The sequence below is a fragment of the Sturnira hondurensis genome, unplaced genomic scaffold, assembly GCF_014824575.4.
Source record: "Sturnira hondurensis isolate 20B ecotype Veracruz unplaced genomic scaffold, ASM1482457v3 Scaffold0007208, whole genome shotgun sequence".
Taxonomy (NCBI): domain Eukaryota; kingdom Metazoa; phylum Chordata; class Mammalia; order Chiroptera; family Phyllostomidae; genus Sturnira; species Sturnira hondurensis.
Window position 1 is genome coordinate 280,421 of NW_028079839.1, and position 16,612 is coordinate 297,032.

Below are 16,612 nucleotides of genomic sequence, written 5' to 3' on the forward strand. Positions count from 1 at the left end.
GGCAGGGCCGCTCCCCGCCCCTCAACACCCCTCCCCATGCGAGCCCTCCCGGCTGAGTCTTCACCCCGCCCTCGCGCCTCTGGATTTGCGCCCGGGGCGGCCTTCGGCTTTGCGCCCCGCAGTTGAGTTCCGTTTATGGTCTGATTTCCGGCCGCCCACCTGCCCGCCCGCCCGCTCGCCTGTCCTGCTCCCTCCCTCGCGGGGACCCGGAGGAGAGGGGACCATGCCAGAGCCCGGGCCGGACGCCCCCGGCACGGCTAGCGCGCAGCCCCTGCCGCCGCCGCCCCCGCCTCCCGCGCCCAAGGAGTCCCCGTTCTCCATCAAGAACCTGCTCAACGGAGACCACCACCGGCCGCCCCCTAAGCCTCAGCCGCCCCCTAGGACGCTCTTCGCTCCGGCCTCGGCCGCTGCCGCTGCCGCTGCCGCTGCTGCTGCGGCCAAGGGGGCCCTGGAGGGCGCCGCAGGCTTCGCGCTCTCGCAGGTGGGCGACCTGGCTTTTCCCCGCTTTGAGATCCCGGCGCAGAGGTTTGCATTGCCCGCGCACTACCTGGAGCGCTCTCCGGCCTGGTGGTACCCCTACACCCTGACCCCCGCCGGTGGCCACCTCCCGCGACCTGAAGGTACCGACCACTCTTTGAACTTTCGTTGCCCTCCCCACGCGCCTGTCCCATCTCTGCCCCGCGCTGAGTCCCACCACAGCCCTGGGACCCCCACACCCTGCACTCCGCTGTTCGGTCAACTTCTTTCGGTCCCTGGCTTGCAATCTCCCAGCCTCACACTCGGTTGCACTGCCTGGGAATCCAATCCCACTTGGTGAGAAAAGTGGGGTTGGAGCCCCGGGCGCTGCGCTTCTCCCGGAAAGTGGCCTCGGGCATGAATGGAGAGGCTTCTGGAAGCTGGGACTGGGGACTTGGACTGGTTGGAGGGAGTGACTCGGGTGGGCCCCCAAGACAGGGATGAATCTCTTCGTGGGCCCCTGAGCGGACGCTGGGGAAGCAAGCGGTCGCTCTACCATCATTGGGGGCGGGGGGCTCTGTCACCTGTCCTCGGGAGGAGGGGTCTCAGGGCACTGCGCCCCTGTTCTGGCACGGCTGAGCTGGGCAGGAGGAGGCCGGCAGGAATGGTGGGGCCTTGAGGGGGCCTCGAGGCCTGGGACCCAGAGGGAGCGCTGATCGAGCCCGCCGTCCCGGGCCTCGCTGACCCGTGTGTTGGTGTGCTGCGTATACATTCGTCTGTTTGTCTCTCCCCAGCGTCGGAGAAGACCCTCCTGCGAGACTCCTCCCCTGCCTCGGGCACTGACCGTGACTCCCCGGAGCCATTGCTCAAGGCCGATCCAGATCACAAGGAGCTGGACTCCAAGAGCCCGGACGAGATCATTCTAGAGGAGAGCGACTCGGAGGAAGGCAAGAAGGAGGGCGAGGAGGCGCCGGGTGCGGCCGGGGCGAGCGCCGGGGCGTCCGCGGCGGCGGCGGGTGCGGAGGACTGGAAGAAAGGCGCCGAGAGCCCAGAGAAGAAGCCTGCCTGCCGCAAGAAAAAGACGCGCACGGTCTTCTCGCGTAGCCAGGTCTTCCAGCTCGAGTCCACCTTCGATATGAAGCGCTACCTGAGCAGCTCGGAGCGCGCAGGCCTGGCGGCATCGCTGCACCTCACGGAGACGCAAGTCAAGATCTGGTTCCAGAACCGCCGCAACAAGTGGAAGCGGCAGCTGGCGGCCGAGCTGGAAGCGGCCAACCTGAGCCACGCGGCGGCGCAGCGCATTGTGCGGGTGCCCATCCTGTACCACGAGAACTCGGCGGCCGAGGGTGCGGCCGCTGCGGCCGCGGGGGCCCCGGTGCCGGTAAGCCAGCCGCTGCTCACCTTTCCGCACCCGGTCTACTACTCGCACCCGGTGGTCTCGTCCGTGCCGCTGCTACGGCCAGTCTGAGGCCCGAGAGGGGAGGAGGAGGGAGCGCCCGGCCCCCTTCCCAGACCCCGGAGGAGACTGGGCCGGGCCGAGGGCGCCGAGACGTCTAGCGGCCTTCGGGAACCGGGGCATCAGCGTGCTGCCCCGGCCTCCCCTCCCCCAATTGGTAGCGTTTTGTAAGTATTTGCAATGCATTTTTGTGCAATTCACCCCTAATGGATTAAGGCGCTTCCCCTCTTACTTTGGGTTTTGATTAATACTAAGAGAGCAGGAAAAAGATGCAATTCCCGGGTCGAATATTTCGACTGAAAGCTTTTTGGAATATGAGCAATCCTCTCCCCAATTTGCATTCCGCTGTGGCTTTTTGGTTTTATTTTTATAGAAGGCAAATAAGGTAAAAACAAAACAAAACAAAACCCAGAACCCCTCTAGTTTATTCAGTTTATATAGAACTATTTTCAGAAGGAGGGAAGGGGAGAGAGAAGGAATGAATTTACATTGCAGTGCATTTATTTACAAATTTCTGGGTGTGGTTCTTCATCTCCACACCCAACCAGTTCTCCTCCCCAATTTTCAAAATCTGAGCAGCCTCTTAGAGGAACCCCCCCCCTCCTCTCGATTCAGGCCGCTTTGCTCGCTGGCAGAGGTCTGTCGCAATGGGCTGCTTCATCTGTCCTGCGTGGTGACTGAAGAACTCCCTTAATTGTCTAAAGGGAAAAGACAAGGCGGCCAAAAATCAGACTTTTGATTATTGGAACAGCTCCGCATTGGGCCCCGTGTCAGTGGTCTTATTTATTAGTGGCATTTATTTTTGGAATTTCATTTGTTGGTAAATTATTATTAACATTACTACTATGACATTGTCCTCTGTCTTGAGAGAGTAACTTCAATATTTAAAAAAAAACCCAACCACCTTTTGTCCTCTCCTCGTACCTTTTTGTTCTGCAGTAGCAGTCGGACTTCCGACCTGTGCAATATTGTACGAAATTCCCCGAGAGCCCTGCTCTTCCTGCTCGGAGAAGGGCAGGCGTTCCCACGGTGTAGTCCCGGTCGTCCGGGTAGGGAGAGAAAGTGAAGGGGGTGAAAGGGGGGAGGAAGGAAGCAAGGACAGGTAGCGATGCTCAAAGAAATAAGATAGGATGCTGGAGCGCTTTAAGTGAAGGACAATCAATTTAGGAGAATTTTAACTTATTTAATAAATGTACAGATTTCTTGTAAAGTCCACCCTCAGCTTCGCAGGGTTCCTTGCTCTGCCACCCAATCTGTTTTGCTTTTGTTTTGTTTCTGTTTTTTTTTTTCCTGTCAGCTGCACCTGTTGTTCTGCGATAGTCCGCCCCCCGCTCCCCTATCTTTCCACTTCTGCCCGGGTTCAGTCCCTTTTTAAGAAAAAGAGAAAACGAAACAAAATATTGTTACACTTAATGTTGTGGTGAAACTAAACTAATTAAAAAAAAAACCCCGAAGCGTGTCATGTTGCCCGAAGCGTGTGTAACTCTGAGAGGTCTCCCTGGAGCAGGTGTCGCGGAAACTCCGGCCCGGCTCCCCGGCTGCCTCTGCGCCCGCGGAGTCCGACCAGGACGCACGTCCTCGTGATCCAGGAGGCGGCGGAGACAAAGGCGGCTTTGTTCGAGACCACGGCCGCTCTCTGCCCGGTATCTTGGGCGGCTTGAAGCGCCCTGCGAGTGGGGAAGAATGGGGGGCGGAAGGGGCGAGAACCTGGGCTTATTGAGGTCTCGAAATTGAGCGAAGCGGTGGCCGAGCGCCGAGACGGCTGGTGTTTCCGACCGCGGGCTGCAGCCTCGCATTCCGTTCCCAGGACACGGTTCCTTAGGGAGCTGCGCTCTTCAGGGCAGGATATCCGTGGGCTCCGGCGGTGGGCCTGGAGAGTGGCGGACTCGTAAAGTGCGGAGGGCGCGGGGTGTGGACGTGAATTTAGAGTTTAGCTGGGGCCACAGGAGGATCGTAAAGTCCCACTGGGAGAGGCCGGGCCGCGAGAGGGCAGCCGGAGGAGGCCAACAAGCCCTGGGGACCCGGCGGCCTCTGCGCGGTGTGGGTGTGGGCGCGGTCCTGCCGTGTCCGGTGCCAGGGAACGGACCATCCGACTGAGGCAGGGGCAAGAGAAAGGAACTTTTCTTCTCCCGGTGGGGCCCTTTTCTGCTCACCAGCGCCCAACACCTCAAGGGAGGCCTCTCTAGGTCCCGCATCCGGGTCCCCATCCCCGACACCTCCCGGAAACGCATCGCCAGCTGTTCCCACCGCCTGCTGGGTGCCCGGTCAACGTGCTCCCGGTGCTCGGCCTGCGGAGGCGCTGCGCGCAGGGAGCCACTTGAAAGCACCAGCCTGCCTGGTGGAAAGAAGCAGGTGCTTGGGCGGCCCTCGCCAGCCCTTCGTCTCCCTGCCTTAGAGCATAGGGTCTGCATGCCCAGCTCCTGGCAGGACACGTCTGAAGCTGGGGAAAGAGGAGGAGATGAGGAAACTGGAGCGGGCGAGGATTGGTCAGAGTACAAGGCAGGGCGCGTCCGCTGGGGAGCGCCTGCACCGGCTCCCAGTCCCTCTCCCAGGGCTTTTCGAGGTTCTTCAACCCCCATGGACACAATTGATTCTACTACAGCTGAACCGTCCAGTATTGTTTCCTATTGATGGGGAAACTGCCCCAAATAAACTAGCATGAGTATTTATGGCAAAATTTTAGCCTGGACCTCAGTGAAGATAGATCTCTCTTTATTTCCCTCTGGTTTGGAATAAAAACCAGGGCATGTGTCATAAATGAAAAATAAACAGAAATTCAGGGTCAAAATATGTTGTTCCTTGTGTTACCTGCAAACATAGCGATGCCTTTTACTGTTGGCAATACTAACTGCGGGACAGGCCAATAACAGCTCATTAAAAATAATGTTGCAATAGCAAACACGTCCTTAGATTTTACAGCCAGAACACAATGTTATCAAACGCCAAGAAAATACTTTATTTGTGTTTGGGAATCTAGAAAACGGTTCTTGACTGACCAGTCTTTACAAAGTCGAGAAATAACTGGTTCTTCACACGCTCCGTTTATCCTTTACGCTGCTCCCCGGGGCCTCCCTTTCCCTCCCAAACAGGAGCCCTTCAGCCCGGCCATCGCCTCTCTCCCAGGAGCCACGGGTGCTGCGTCCTGAGGGGGGAGGGTGGCGCCGGTGCTGCCTGGGACTGGCAGCTGTGTGAGTCTAGAAGCCGGTCCAAGCAGAAAACGGCGATTTTCCTCCTGTCAGGTGGGGCCGAGGCATTTCTAACAGTGTAAGAGGAAGGGGCTGAGCCAGGGTGTGGATGGCAGAGCGCCCAAGCCACTCCACGCGGAAGCATCGTGGGCCCGACCGCAGCTCTTTCTGAGGCCTTCGTGTCTCGAGAGGCCGAGGAAGCGGCTGGTGGAGCTGTCACATGTGGGCGGCTGGCTGGGGTCCTCCCCCCCCCCCCCCCCCCCCCCCCCCCCCCCCCCCCCCCCNGGCGCGGCCCCCCCCCCCCCCCCCCCCCCCCCCCCCCGCCCCCAGAACGTTTTCTCCCCCGGGTCTCTGCAAGGGCTCGCCGGGAGCTGCGGAAAGCACTCACCAGAGGGGGCTGCTAGGGAAGTGAGGGCGCCTCCACCTGATTCCTACAGCACGTCTGTCACAGGAAACCAGGGCAGTCAGTGTCTCCGACCTTAGGGCACTGAACCAACATTCTCCATTTCGGACTTTTGTCCTCCCTCCCTTCAGGTGTGGAACCCAGCCTCCTCCCTTCCTACCCCAACTTCAGGTTCTTCCCTCTCTGCACCCCCAGTGGGTCTTCCTCAGTGCAAATGACATTGGCTTCCCAGCAAAGTCCTTTCTGCACCACTCAGACGGATGAGAACGACATGGAGGATATGCTCAGCACAACACACACACGCACTTAGTTAGACCTCAAGGTGCCATGCTAAGGGGCTCCCAGTACCTCCCCCCATGTTCAGCATCACAGTTGTCATCGATACCCCCCTCAGGCACGCGGGGTCAGGCCCACCTTGTTCGTGGTTACTCTGGGATACTGGGGTAAATCTTATGGGAAGGATGGGGCAGAGAGCAAGGTGGCGCTCCTGCCCTCGCTGCTCCACGAGGCTGCCTTCCGCCCGGGTGCCTCATGCTTCCTCCTCACAAGCTGCCTGGGACAAACTAGCGGAGCCTGGCAACACCCTACCAGGGACTGCCATACTCCCACTGCCCAGGGTCTCCCTGGGAGCCTGGGTCCCCACAGTGAAGGCTCTGCAGCTCTGAGCACCCGCCAGCACCTCTGGGCCCTGGGAGACCGTGGATCCAGCGCGCAAGCTGTTTCTGTTGGCAACACAGATGTATTTCTTTTATTTGGTAGTAAATAGAACAAGTGTGTGTACATCAAACAGCAAGACAGATATAAACCACCCTCCCGCCACTGGACGTTCATTCTGAGCGGGGACGTCCCCTTGGCCAGTTCCTGTCACACCAGAGCCTGAGGCCACGCGTGAGAAGCCCAGGACGCCCTCCTCTCCTGGCTCCCAGAGTGCGCGCTGCAGGGCACAGCTGGGGGAAAGAGGAGAAGGCAAGAAGGTCGGTGGGGTTTGCTTTCTCTTCTTCGAGTGCATGCTGCGAGTGCACTCAGGACCTGGACAGTGGGGAGGGGGTCAGAACAACGCGGGGAGTGCCTCAAGGGCTGCGCAGCTTTAGAGAGGCTTCCGTGGTTGACCTGCCTGGGCCCCGACCACGCGTTCCTGCTTTCGCACCTCTGTGCGCACCAGGCAACTATACTTCCCTGGAGAGGCCCTGTCCGCCTCGAAGACTCCATTTTGCTCCACCTGTCGCGATTCTCAACGCTCCGCGGCACGCTGACCTATCCAGGGGGCCCTTTATTCTTCGCGATCCAAACTCCGCAGAGCCACTAGGAAAAGATCTCTTTTTTTACTGGGTCACCCCGATGGGGTCAGGGTGCAAGAACCCTGAGCTCCATAGAAATCCCCTTTCGAAGTCCCAAACGCGGCTGGGCCGGGCACTTACACAGGGCCCGGCAGAGGCAGTCCGCGTGGCTCCTCCTCTCCGCTGTCCGCCCACTTTCTGCCCCAACTCCGCCCTGTCTGCATACCTTCCTTAGCTTTTGGGTACGAACCATCTGTGTATACACATCTGGAAGTGCGCACGCCTGTGTGTCCACGTGCGCCCGTCTGGGCGCGCAGGGTAGGTGTCGACACTTTCACCTACAAACGGTTGCAGACTGCCTGGGCCTCGGAAAAGAGGAAAGGGCCTCGAAGACATCTGGGCAGGCCGCATTTCGGCGCCCTGCCTGGTGCCTCCACCTGGGTGTTGAGTCGATCAGGGCTGCACTTGTCCCGGGCGCGTGTCTCCTGCGAAGGCACCCTGAAGGCTTATCCGGTGGGGAGCGGCAGCTTCTAGGAAAGCGGGTTTGGGACAGCAGGCAGCCCTAGACTCCGCTGGGGTCCATTTCTCCCACCGGGATTTCTTCCCACCCTTCTGATTCCGGGATGCCGCATAACTTCATTCCGATGTCAGGGCAATTTTCCGAGACGCGAGACAAGGAGAGCTGGAGGCTGCGTGCCTCCTGCCAGAGTTCCCAGCGATACACACCGGTTGTACTGCACGGGCCCTTCCTTGGCTGCGGCTCCAGGCAGTGCGTCTCCGGGTGATACTGCCCCAAATCTGGGTCGCCGCGGTTCCCAGAGGAGCCCTTCTGGTTGCGGTGGACAGAGAGGAAAAAGCGCTGGGGGAGTGGTGTACAGCCAGTTCGTGGGAGAGGTTCCAGAGCCCGTTGTGCCCATCACTTAGTCAGGAGAGGTGAGGGGGACTCACCTGGTGAGTCTAATGTCTTAAAGAAATAGGAAGAATCCCCTTCTCTCCTGAGCTCCTTTGCCGCCCTCGCCCCCCTTGGTGATGGAGTGCACGCATCAGATTTTCATCAAAGTTCTATTAAGTGAAACATAGGTTGCAGGGCACCCTTTGATTGAAACAGTTTAAATTTTAATTGTGTTTTTAATTTGACATATAGTTGCAGAAAGGAATGACACTGCGTCGCCAAGGGGCGGTCGATTTTCTTAATTTCTCCCAGAGGAATTGATGAGTCTATCAGGCCACTAGATTGGAAACCCATTAAAGCTCTCTGGTTAGGCTGTTAATTGGAACTTGATGGATGTGGGGTGGGGGTAGGGTGTCGGGGCTCGGCTATGCTGATCCAATCTTCATGACTTTCTGTTTTCCAATAAATTACACAATTCATTTTCCAGCCGCAGATTACATAAATTGTACACCTCTGGGGCTCTCTTTTTCAAATAGGGAGCCCTTTCCCCCAAAAGCCTATTGTGAGATGTCATTTGCACCAACGAAGGAACAGCAGAGGCCCTTGAATGAAAATCGAAACATAATCAACGTTTATACTTAGAAAATTTATTGAGATCATTTTCTCTGGTATTTCCTTATTTTAAAGTTTGGACGCGCCATATATCATAATCCACTGGTGCAAAGGGGGGGGCAGACTGTGTTTAATATTTATCGAAGCTTGATTCCAAGATCAAACTTGTTTATGACTTCATCTGTCATTTCGGAGGGAGCCTTCTTCCACTATTACCCGGCTCAGCCAGCCTATTTCCCAACTGCCGCAGAGCAGAGAGGATCAATTTTTATTAGCCTCCTCGGCAAGTTTGCTCTGGGCGGCTTTAATATTGAGCAGTGGTGTAATCTCCAGACCTAAACTTTAAGCGTCCTTTTGGTCTCAGAAAGTTTATGATTCCTTGGTACCCTGTTATGCCACATTCCTATGGGGGGCATCCCAGGGGCATCCCATCTCATCCCCAAATTGAGCAGTGGCCATCCTCTCCAGCAGCTGCGGTTCATTCGAGGGGAGAAGGGAGGGGTGGAGCTCTGCTGAGACTGGAGGGCGGGTGTCGGAGGTGGTACTGAGTTGAAGGATTGCCACACTGCAGAGCAGAGGGACCCGGTGTCTGTGAGTGGTGGTTTCTGGAGTGGCGGGTTCCTTCCTGGGAGCGTGTTTTGTAGCTGCATTTGGCCCATGGGGGGCATCTTGGCCTCTGCGCTGTCGGAGAAGTCCGAGGACTCTCGGACGCCCAAAGGGATGGTGGAAAGATCGTGTCTTGACCCTCAGGCCCTTGGGGTGTGACTGCTATAGCTTCAGGAAGGGCAAGGTGACCCCCCCAGGTGACCAGTTGAGGATAGCCAGTTGAGGGGAGAGTCCATCAGGTTGCAAAGCCAGAAATCTTTCCAGTCTTCCTCACTGCCTCCCTGCCTCTGTGCCCACCATCACTCCCCTGGTTTAGTGGAGAGAGAGAGAGAGAGAGAGAGTGTGTGTGTGTGTGTGTGATGCGGACGCTAGTTAGAGCCCAGTGGATGTCTGCCAATGGAATGAATGTGTGTGTGTGAGCATTTATGCAAGTGTGGGTTTGTTTCTTAAAGGGTCAGCCTCTGCTGATGTGTGGAGTGTGGAGCGTGGGGGTGGGAGAGGCCCGGAAGGTAACGCACCTCTGTGCAGACCAGACGGTCAACGGTCACTGCGGGTGGGAGTGGCGAGCAGGCAGATAAGAGGCCAGATGGCTCCTTTTGACTTTGCAACTAGCCTGGGGCAGGGGGATGTGAATGTGTGTGGGGGGGGGAGGGGGGTGTGAGATTGTGGGTTTGCAAGGCTAGTTGTTTCCTAGCTCAGAGTCCTCAAGTCAGGATGCAGGCCCCTAGTCCCTTCTGCTCCCAGGTTTGGGCTCTGCTTCTCCAAGGCCCACTTCAGAGGCCTGGTGGCCACTTCAAAAGGCCCCTGCCCTTTGATAGGCCAACCTCATGGGCCCTTCACCCCAACCACAGATAACCCTGTTGTCCTGAGAGGAGAGGCTCCTCAGTCTTCTTCGCAGCCATCCCCTAAGCTCAATGCCAGTGCCTGCTCTGCCCCTCACCCCGTTTCGATGATTTGGTACAGTGGAAAAACCTTGAACTTCAATATTGCTTATTCTGCTTGGCCTGGACTTTTTTTTTTTAAAGCCTCAGTTTCCATGCCTTTACATTGGGGGCAAGGATCTGCTCCACAGGTTTGCTGTGACGGTTAACGTGAGGAATGATGGGATGTTCCCCACATGTTCCTGGTTGCCAGCACCGAGCACCTAGCTCAGAAGGATTCAACCAGCTCCCCCGCCAACTTCCTCTCTTCCTCAGTGGGTGGACAGTTCCACTCTTTGCGTTGGCCAGTTTCCTGCGGGGACGCCTTGGCCAGGCCAAAAGACAGCGCCCAGTTAGGGTGTTTTCGGTAAGAGAGAGGCCGCAGGCGGGTGAGCAAGCTGGGTGTTTCCTTCCAGGAGCCTCCCCTCTCCCCTCCCAACGATGCGGGAGCGTGCGCGAGCCCCTGCAACCTGGCCCTGAGTCCGTGCCACGGCCGGGCGGAGGACATACAAATTGTATTTCAGCGCCAGGTCCTTCCGGGTTAATGAGCTGACACCATGATTAAAGCTGACCATTTGTAATGTGTCTCGACCCCACCGCCGAGTCCCGAAGAGGTTAATGCGGTGACGGAGGCCGGCACCTGCCCCTCGCCGGCCTCCCGGGTCTCCGCGCAGAGCCTCTGGCCCCCCGCCCCCTCGCCTGCCCCTGCCCCGGCTGCGCCGCGGACTCCTAATCAATTAGCCCATTAACGAGCCCTTCGAGAAGTTAAGGAGGGAGAGGTTCTGCCACGGGCTGGGCTGCAGTCGCTAACTCACCGCAGCTAATGATATTATAAGCGCTCTACTCAATAACCTGGGCGTGGCGCGGCGAGGAGGAGGCTGCGCCGTCACAGTGCGGCCAGTGGACGCTGCTGGGGACGGGTTCCAGAGTCTCCCCTTACCCTTGGCTGCATGTGGGGGACACCCTCGGGGCAGGGCTTCCGGGATCCGTTCTTTGCTGGATAGGGCGAGGCCACAGACCCAGGAGGTGGGGTTGCCTGAGCGCCTTGGGCCTCCGCTCACCTTCGTTTCCAGGAATCATATGTAGACAACTGTGTGCCTGAACCGTTTTGCCCCCCGCCCCCCGCAGGGCTGTTTCTAGATTCATTCGGCAACAGCTGATCTGGGAATTCAAGGGGCGAGAGCCCCTTTAGGGCTCAGAGGGGACAGCGAGGAGTTGGGCACTTCAACCTCACACAGCTTCCGCGAGGTTGGCGTTGCTTCCCCAGATTTCGGGAATGAAGGGGCTGAGGCTCAGAAAGTTTAAGTATCCTGTTCAAAGTCACCTAGTCGAGGTGCGAATGCACTTTGCCAATCCTAAAACCACGGCCTTGCCCTCGCCTCCTTCCCTGTCTTTCCTGGGAGCAAAGAGCTTCTATTTCTGCAGCAATTCCGTGTTCTCCAATGTTTGGCAATGGGGCGGGGGGCGCAACAACAGCAAAATCACCTGTGGGACAGGAGAGTGGGCCATGACCTCTTCAGCAAAGGTCTGCAGAGTACCTACTATGAGCTCCTAGTGCTTCTGGACTTTCGGGGACTTTCCCACTCTTACTTAAGGTAACCCTCAAACCCGGGGAGGAGGGATGCTAAAGAGAAGTTCAGTTCATGTGTGAACTGAAGCTCTGATTGGAACCGGCTTTGCCCAAGTTCATGCAAGGTGTAAATGGTGGTGCTGGGACTCGAACCAGGATCTTTAAAAACAACATCTAGGGCTCCCCCTTCGGCCCCCGGCCCCACGATGATGCTGCCCCGTTGGGCCCGTGACCGGGGCGGGCGTCGGTAGTCAAGTCTACTCCTGGCCTCGCAGCGAGGCTTTGGAAGTAGCGTCAGTTCCAAGGCGCATGCTCCTTCCTTCAATTTCCCCGCCGCGGGCGCTTTGGTCTGGGGGCTCCCAGCGCGGTCCGCTGGTCCGGACGAAGAGGCAGGAGGCTGGGGGAGGTCTTGGAGGGAGCCGGTGCTCGCTCCTCCGAGGGAGTGAGTTCCCATCGCCCGGGGGAGGAGTCGGACCAATTCAGCTCCGCGCCCGGCGAAGTCCCTGCCCCTAGAGAGCGCCGCGGTCCACGAGGCATCGGAGGCCAGAGACCTGGGGTGGAGTTCGTGCTGCTGTCGGCGCCGGCTGTCCCCGGCTGGACACAGCAGATGCGGGTCCGGCTCCCGGCGCTCGGACGAGCACCGGCACTGCTTTCCCGGCCTCGGCGGTTTGAAAATTTCCGGGCCGCTCCGCGGCGCTGCGATTGGCCACGTCCCGGGAACCTCTATGCAAATGAGGCCGCGCCACCTCCGCGCAGTCCGAGACCCGGCGAGCTGGCTGGCGAAGAAGGGGCATTCGCGCTGGGGCCCGGCGGGCACACCCCGAGCCCGGCCGGCGAGGACCCCCGCGCAGCCGTCCCGTGCCCGCGTGCCCCCCGCGCGGAGGGGACGCCTCTGCAGCTTCGCCGCCCCCTCCCCCTGACTCTCCTCCCCGCCCCTCCCCCCCCGCCTGCCTGCCTGCACCACCTTCCACTCAGATCGTCTCTAAAGGGAGTTCTTGGTTTCCTCCGATTTCTTATGAACCCAGGATGGGCAGCAAGGAAGATGCGGGCAAGAGGTGTCCGGCGGCCGGCGGCGTCTCCAGCTTCACCATTCAGTCTATCCTGGGCGGGGGCCCCTCGGAAGCTCCACGGGAGCCCGCCGGCTGGCCGGCCAGAAAGCGCAGCCTGTCCGTGTCCTCGGAGGAGGAGGAGCCGGACGACGGCTGGAAGGCACCCGCCTGCTTCTGCCCAGACGCGCACGGCCCCAAGGAGCCCGGCCCCAAGCACCACCCCCCCATCCCCTTTCCTTGCCTGGGTAAGGATCGCACGCCGCCCGGTCGACCGCAAGCAAACTCTAGGGGAGGGAAGCTGTGCCGGGGCTCTTGCATCGCACCCCGCGCTGGCCAGAGCCGCGGCTGCTCGGGGTCCAGGTCTGAGGGGAGGAAACGGGCCCGTTGTACTGCCGCCGCGGCCCCGGAGGGGCTCGGGAGGACACCGGGAACGCAGACCTCGCGTGGCGCGGTCTCGGGGAAGGCTGAGTTGGAGGGAGAGTGTACCAGAGCGGGCAGGGCACCTGGCCGGCCGCACACCCGGCTCTGCGCTCCACACCCCCTAAGCACAGCTGATACTTCCCGGACACGAGGTCGGAAGTCGGGTCGGAGCGGCCTCTACCGCAGGCTCTCTCAGTGGTCTCTCGCTCGCTCTCTCTCACTGCCTCTGTCTCTCCCTCTCTCCTCCTCCCTCCAAGATGATTGACAATGGTGCCTTTCAGAGATGGTTCCTTTTTACAGCGTCTGGCGAAGGGGAGTCCCGCACGAGTCCTGAGCATGGTTTGCGAACAAACGGCCTAGGATATGATGCCGCCCCATAAAGCTCAGGGAACTCTTCCAGCTCAGTTATTACAAGGCAAAACTCACCTTTAAAAATGATGTTAATGCTCCCCCTCCAGACCTCCTCCCCGTATTGCCACATGTCCGTTCACGGAGCCGGGAGCACAGACAACCCAGACTCCAAGTAGCGGCGTCTCTCTCCTGTTGCTTTTTGAAAAGCAGCGAGTGTTGGGCTTTGGGTTCCATCTGGAGGGAAGGGATTGGGACCAAAGGAGACAGTACCAAGGCTGCCGCCTCTTGCCAGCCCCCTAGTCCGGGCCAGAGCTGGGGAGGAGGTGGCTTTGAGGCTCCCCACCTCCATGGCCGCCTTTTCTGTTCTCACTCCCCAGGTAACAGCAAGGGCAGCGGAGGCGCAGGGCCGGCGAGCTCGCAACACACGCCATTCCTTTCTCCTTCGCACCCGGACTTTAAGGAAGAGAAAGAGAGGCTCCTTCCCGCGGGCTCCCCGTCGCCAGGGTCTGAGCGGCCGCGGGACAACGGAGCCGAGAGGCAGGCAGGCGCAGCCAAGAAGAAGACGCGCACGGTCTTCTCGCGCAGCCAGGTGTACCAGCTCGAGTCCACCTTCGACATGAAGCGCTACCTGAGCAGTTCGGAGCGCGCCTGCCTGGCCTCCAGCCTCCAGCTCACCGAGACCCAGGTCAAGACTTGGTTCCAGAACCGCCGCAACAAGTGGAAGCGGCAGCTCTCGGCCGAGCTGGAGGCGGCCAACATGGCGCACGCCTCAGCGCAGACTCTGGTGGGAATGCCGCTGGTGTTCCGGGACAGCTCGCTGTTGCGCGTGCCAGTGCCGCGCTCCCTCGCTTTCCCCGCGCCGCTCTACTACCCAGGCAGCAACCTCTCGGCCTTACCGCTCTACAACCTCTACAACAAACTCGATTACTGACTCAGGCGCCGGCCCGGCCCCTCCCCGCGCGCCTCTCTCTGCCCGCAAGCCTGGTGCGCGCTGCCCCCTCCCAGGGCTCCGGAGCACGGCAGCGTGTTGCCAGAAATATTAAGAAATACACCATGTGTATTCATTATCTTTTATTTATGGCCTCTGCCCTACTTTTTGTTTTGATTGTTTCGGGTACTTATCAGCATTCCTCAAAGCCAGATCTCCTGCTTTCTACCCAAAACAAACCAGTATGCTTTGAAAACCATTTTGGAAGGGATACCCTCGGGTGGTGGGAAGGGGAGTTTCGGCCAGATCGACGCTGATCAGTAGAAAAAACAATTTGAAAAACACCAACAAAGTCAGGTACACTGCTCTCCCCTTCTATACATCTGTATATACGTACATGCACACACTGCCAGCCACGCCAGCCTGAGGGGGCTTTGGACAATTATCTCAACGCCTCCTTCCGCTTCCCTCCTCCCGAGAATGGGTAGGGGCAAAAGGGGGAGATTTCAGATCTGTAAATATTTTTAAAGAAAAAAAATAAAACATTTTAAGCATCGTTGATAACTTTGACGGCATTGATTGTTTGGCGAGCTAACACGTGGAACATTTTCTCGCTTTCGGGTGGAGGGGTTTGTGGGTGTGTGTTAGCTGGCTCGCCCCACGTGGAGGGTGGGCCCGGGGTCAAAGGTTAAGTTTGGGACGCGGATTCCGCAGCTTGTGGGCTGGAGCGCACCACCTTCCACTCCCTGGTGCTCATCCTGGAGCGGGCTGAAGCGCACCCGGACCGAATACAGTTTCGGGGGCTGAAGCGCACCCGGACCGAATACAGTTTCGGAACCTGCGCCAAGAGGGACAAAGGCAGGGAGGCAGAGCTCGCTGCGGAATCGGATGCCTCTCTGGAGCCAGCATCTTCCCAGCACCTGCAACCCAAGCATCTTCCCAGCACCCCAAGCCCGGGGCTTGGCCACAGCAGGGTGTCCTGGGACGTGGTTGGACCAGCAACACTAGCCTCCTCTCTAGGGGTGCAGGGTAGGTGGGGCAGCGCTTCCTGGACCAGGTAAAGAGTCCGCCAGCCTGGCGGGGGAGGCTGGTGACTGCGCACAGTTCCCGGGCGCGTGGCACAGTTGTGCGCTCCCTGCGGCTCGGGAACTGGCTGCGGAAAGGTGGCATTTCGGCCCAGGAGGGTTCTGAGGCTAGAGACTAGGCGAAAGAAAGTGCGGGAGATTAAGGCGCCTCTTGAACACATTTTTGTTTTTGGTGATGTTTATGGTTTGCATTGTACGTGACTAAACGGCCAGACCACGCGCAAGCGCGTGGCCGCTCTCACTGAATGAAAGCTCGCTGCGCGGCCTGGGCGTCCACGGACTTCTGCGCCCCAACACCGCGGTTCACACGCGGGCCGTGACGGCGCGGCACCGAGAGAATAGCTGCGCGCGTGTTACGCACATCCCGGAGTCTCGCACTGTTAAATCGCAGCCACCTGTTCCTTGTAAAACATCGGAAAAGGAAGCCTTGAGTTTCGAAGAGGCTGGTGTTTGGTGTCACCGGGAGGAGCACCAGGGGCCTCCTGCCTCCAAACCCCTTAGCTGGCGCAAAGGCGCAAAGGCTCCAGGAGCGCCCAGGCCCAGTCTAACCTCTAGAGAGGGAACAGTTCTGGAGGTTAGAAAGATAGACTTGTCTCTCTGAGGCTCGGAAATGGTCTGCATGTTGTGAGAGTATACAGGATACCCGTAAACCATCTGTGACTCGCAGTATTCTGTCTCAAATGTCTAATCCCGTGTCCATTTTGAGGTCATATTTTTCTTCTCACATTAGATTTCATAAGCCGATTTATGTGGAGTTGACATCCCAAGCATGTTACCCACGAAGGCGTCCGCCAATGCTAAGTTAGCTCAGTTGTATTTATTTCATTTCTATAGAATTCAACTCGATAAATATTTCCTGGGCCCTACTTCTTGCTTAGAAGTAAATACTCTGGCTATTCAGAGAGAGAGAGAGAGAGAGAGAGAGAGAGAGAGAGAGACCGGACCCATTTTCTTCTGAATTTATTTGGTACACATATTTTATTTCAAGTACTTCCCCTCTCTCCAGATGACCCACTTTAAATTCTTCTTCTCTTCTAAAGTTGCTATTTGAATATTCCACGCAGAAATAACAACATGATTCCCAAGGAACTACTTGTGTAGGAGTATTCCATCCATAAGGTTTTTGTCTGCATTTCAACAGATTATGTTCTTTTTTCCCCCCAAGAAAATGATGGTTTTAAAAGTATCGGGTCCCCACATCCTCCTTAGACTTCTTGTGTAGAAGGTGGTTTTCTGTAGCCATTGAAGTCACTTAGTGGCAAAAATCTTGCCCTTGACGATGTTACAGATGGCCCTTTTTTAAGTTTGTTCTATAGTGGGTATTTCTCTCTTTTTACTATTTCAGAAATTAGCAAATTGATCTAACAGTGTAATTAGTTCTAGAAATTCCTCTCTCTTACAG

At 58.0% G+C, this 16,612-nt stretch overlaps 2 protein-coding genes and 1 long non-coding RNA gene across 3 annotated transcripts; 2 read left to right on the forward strand and 1 right to left on the reverse strand.

The window, feature by feature from the left end:
• Positions 1–223: 223 nt before the first annotated feature.
• Positions 224–2,245, forward strand: HMX3 (H6 family homeobox 3). The gene is made up of 2 exons (XM_037051296.1): positions 224–620; positions 1,251–2,245. Exons 1-2 carry the CDS (start codon positions 224–226, stop codon positions 1,922–1,924), a joined length of 1,071 nt encoding a protein of 356 aa, XP_036907191.1. The 3' UTR covers positions 1,925–2,245.
• A 75-nt stretch (positions 2,246–2,320) lies between these two features.
• On the reverse strand, positions 2,321–4,587 carry LOC118990615 (uncharacterized). Its single transcript, XR_005067269.1, has 2 exons — positions 2,837–4,587; positions 2,321–2,610 (listed from the first exon to the last, which is right to left on the reverse strand). It is a non-coding gene; the product is annotated as an uncharacterized LOC118990615 (long non-coding RNA).
• Positions 4,588–6,345: 1,758 nt separating this feature from the next.
• HMX2 (H6 family homeobox 2) lies at positions 6,346–14,672 on the forward strand. The gene is made up of 3 exons (XM_037051138.1): positions 6,346–6,474; positions 12,403–12,671; positions 13,575–14,672. The coding sequence occupies exons 2-3, from the start codon at positions 12,404–12,406 to the stop codon at positions 14,126–14,128; spliced, it is 822 nt and encodes a 273-aa protein (XP_036907033.1). The 5' UTR covers positions 6,346–6,474; position 12,403; the 3' UTR covers positions 14,129–14,672.
• Positions 14,673–16,612: the final 1,940 nt, after the last annotated feature.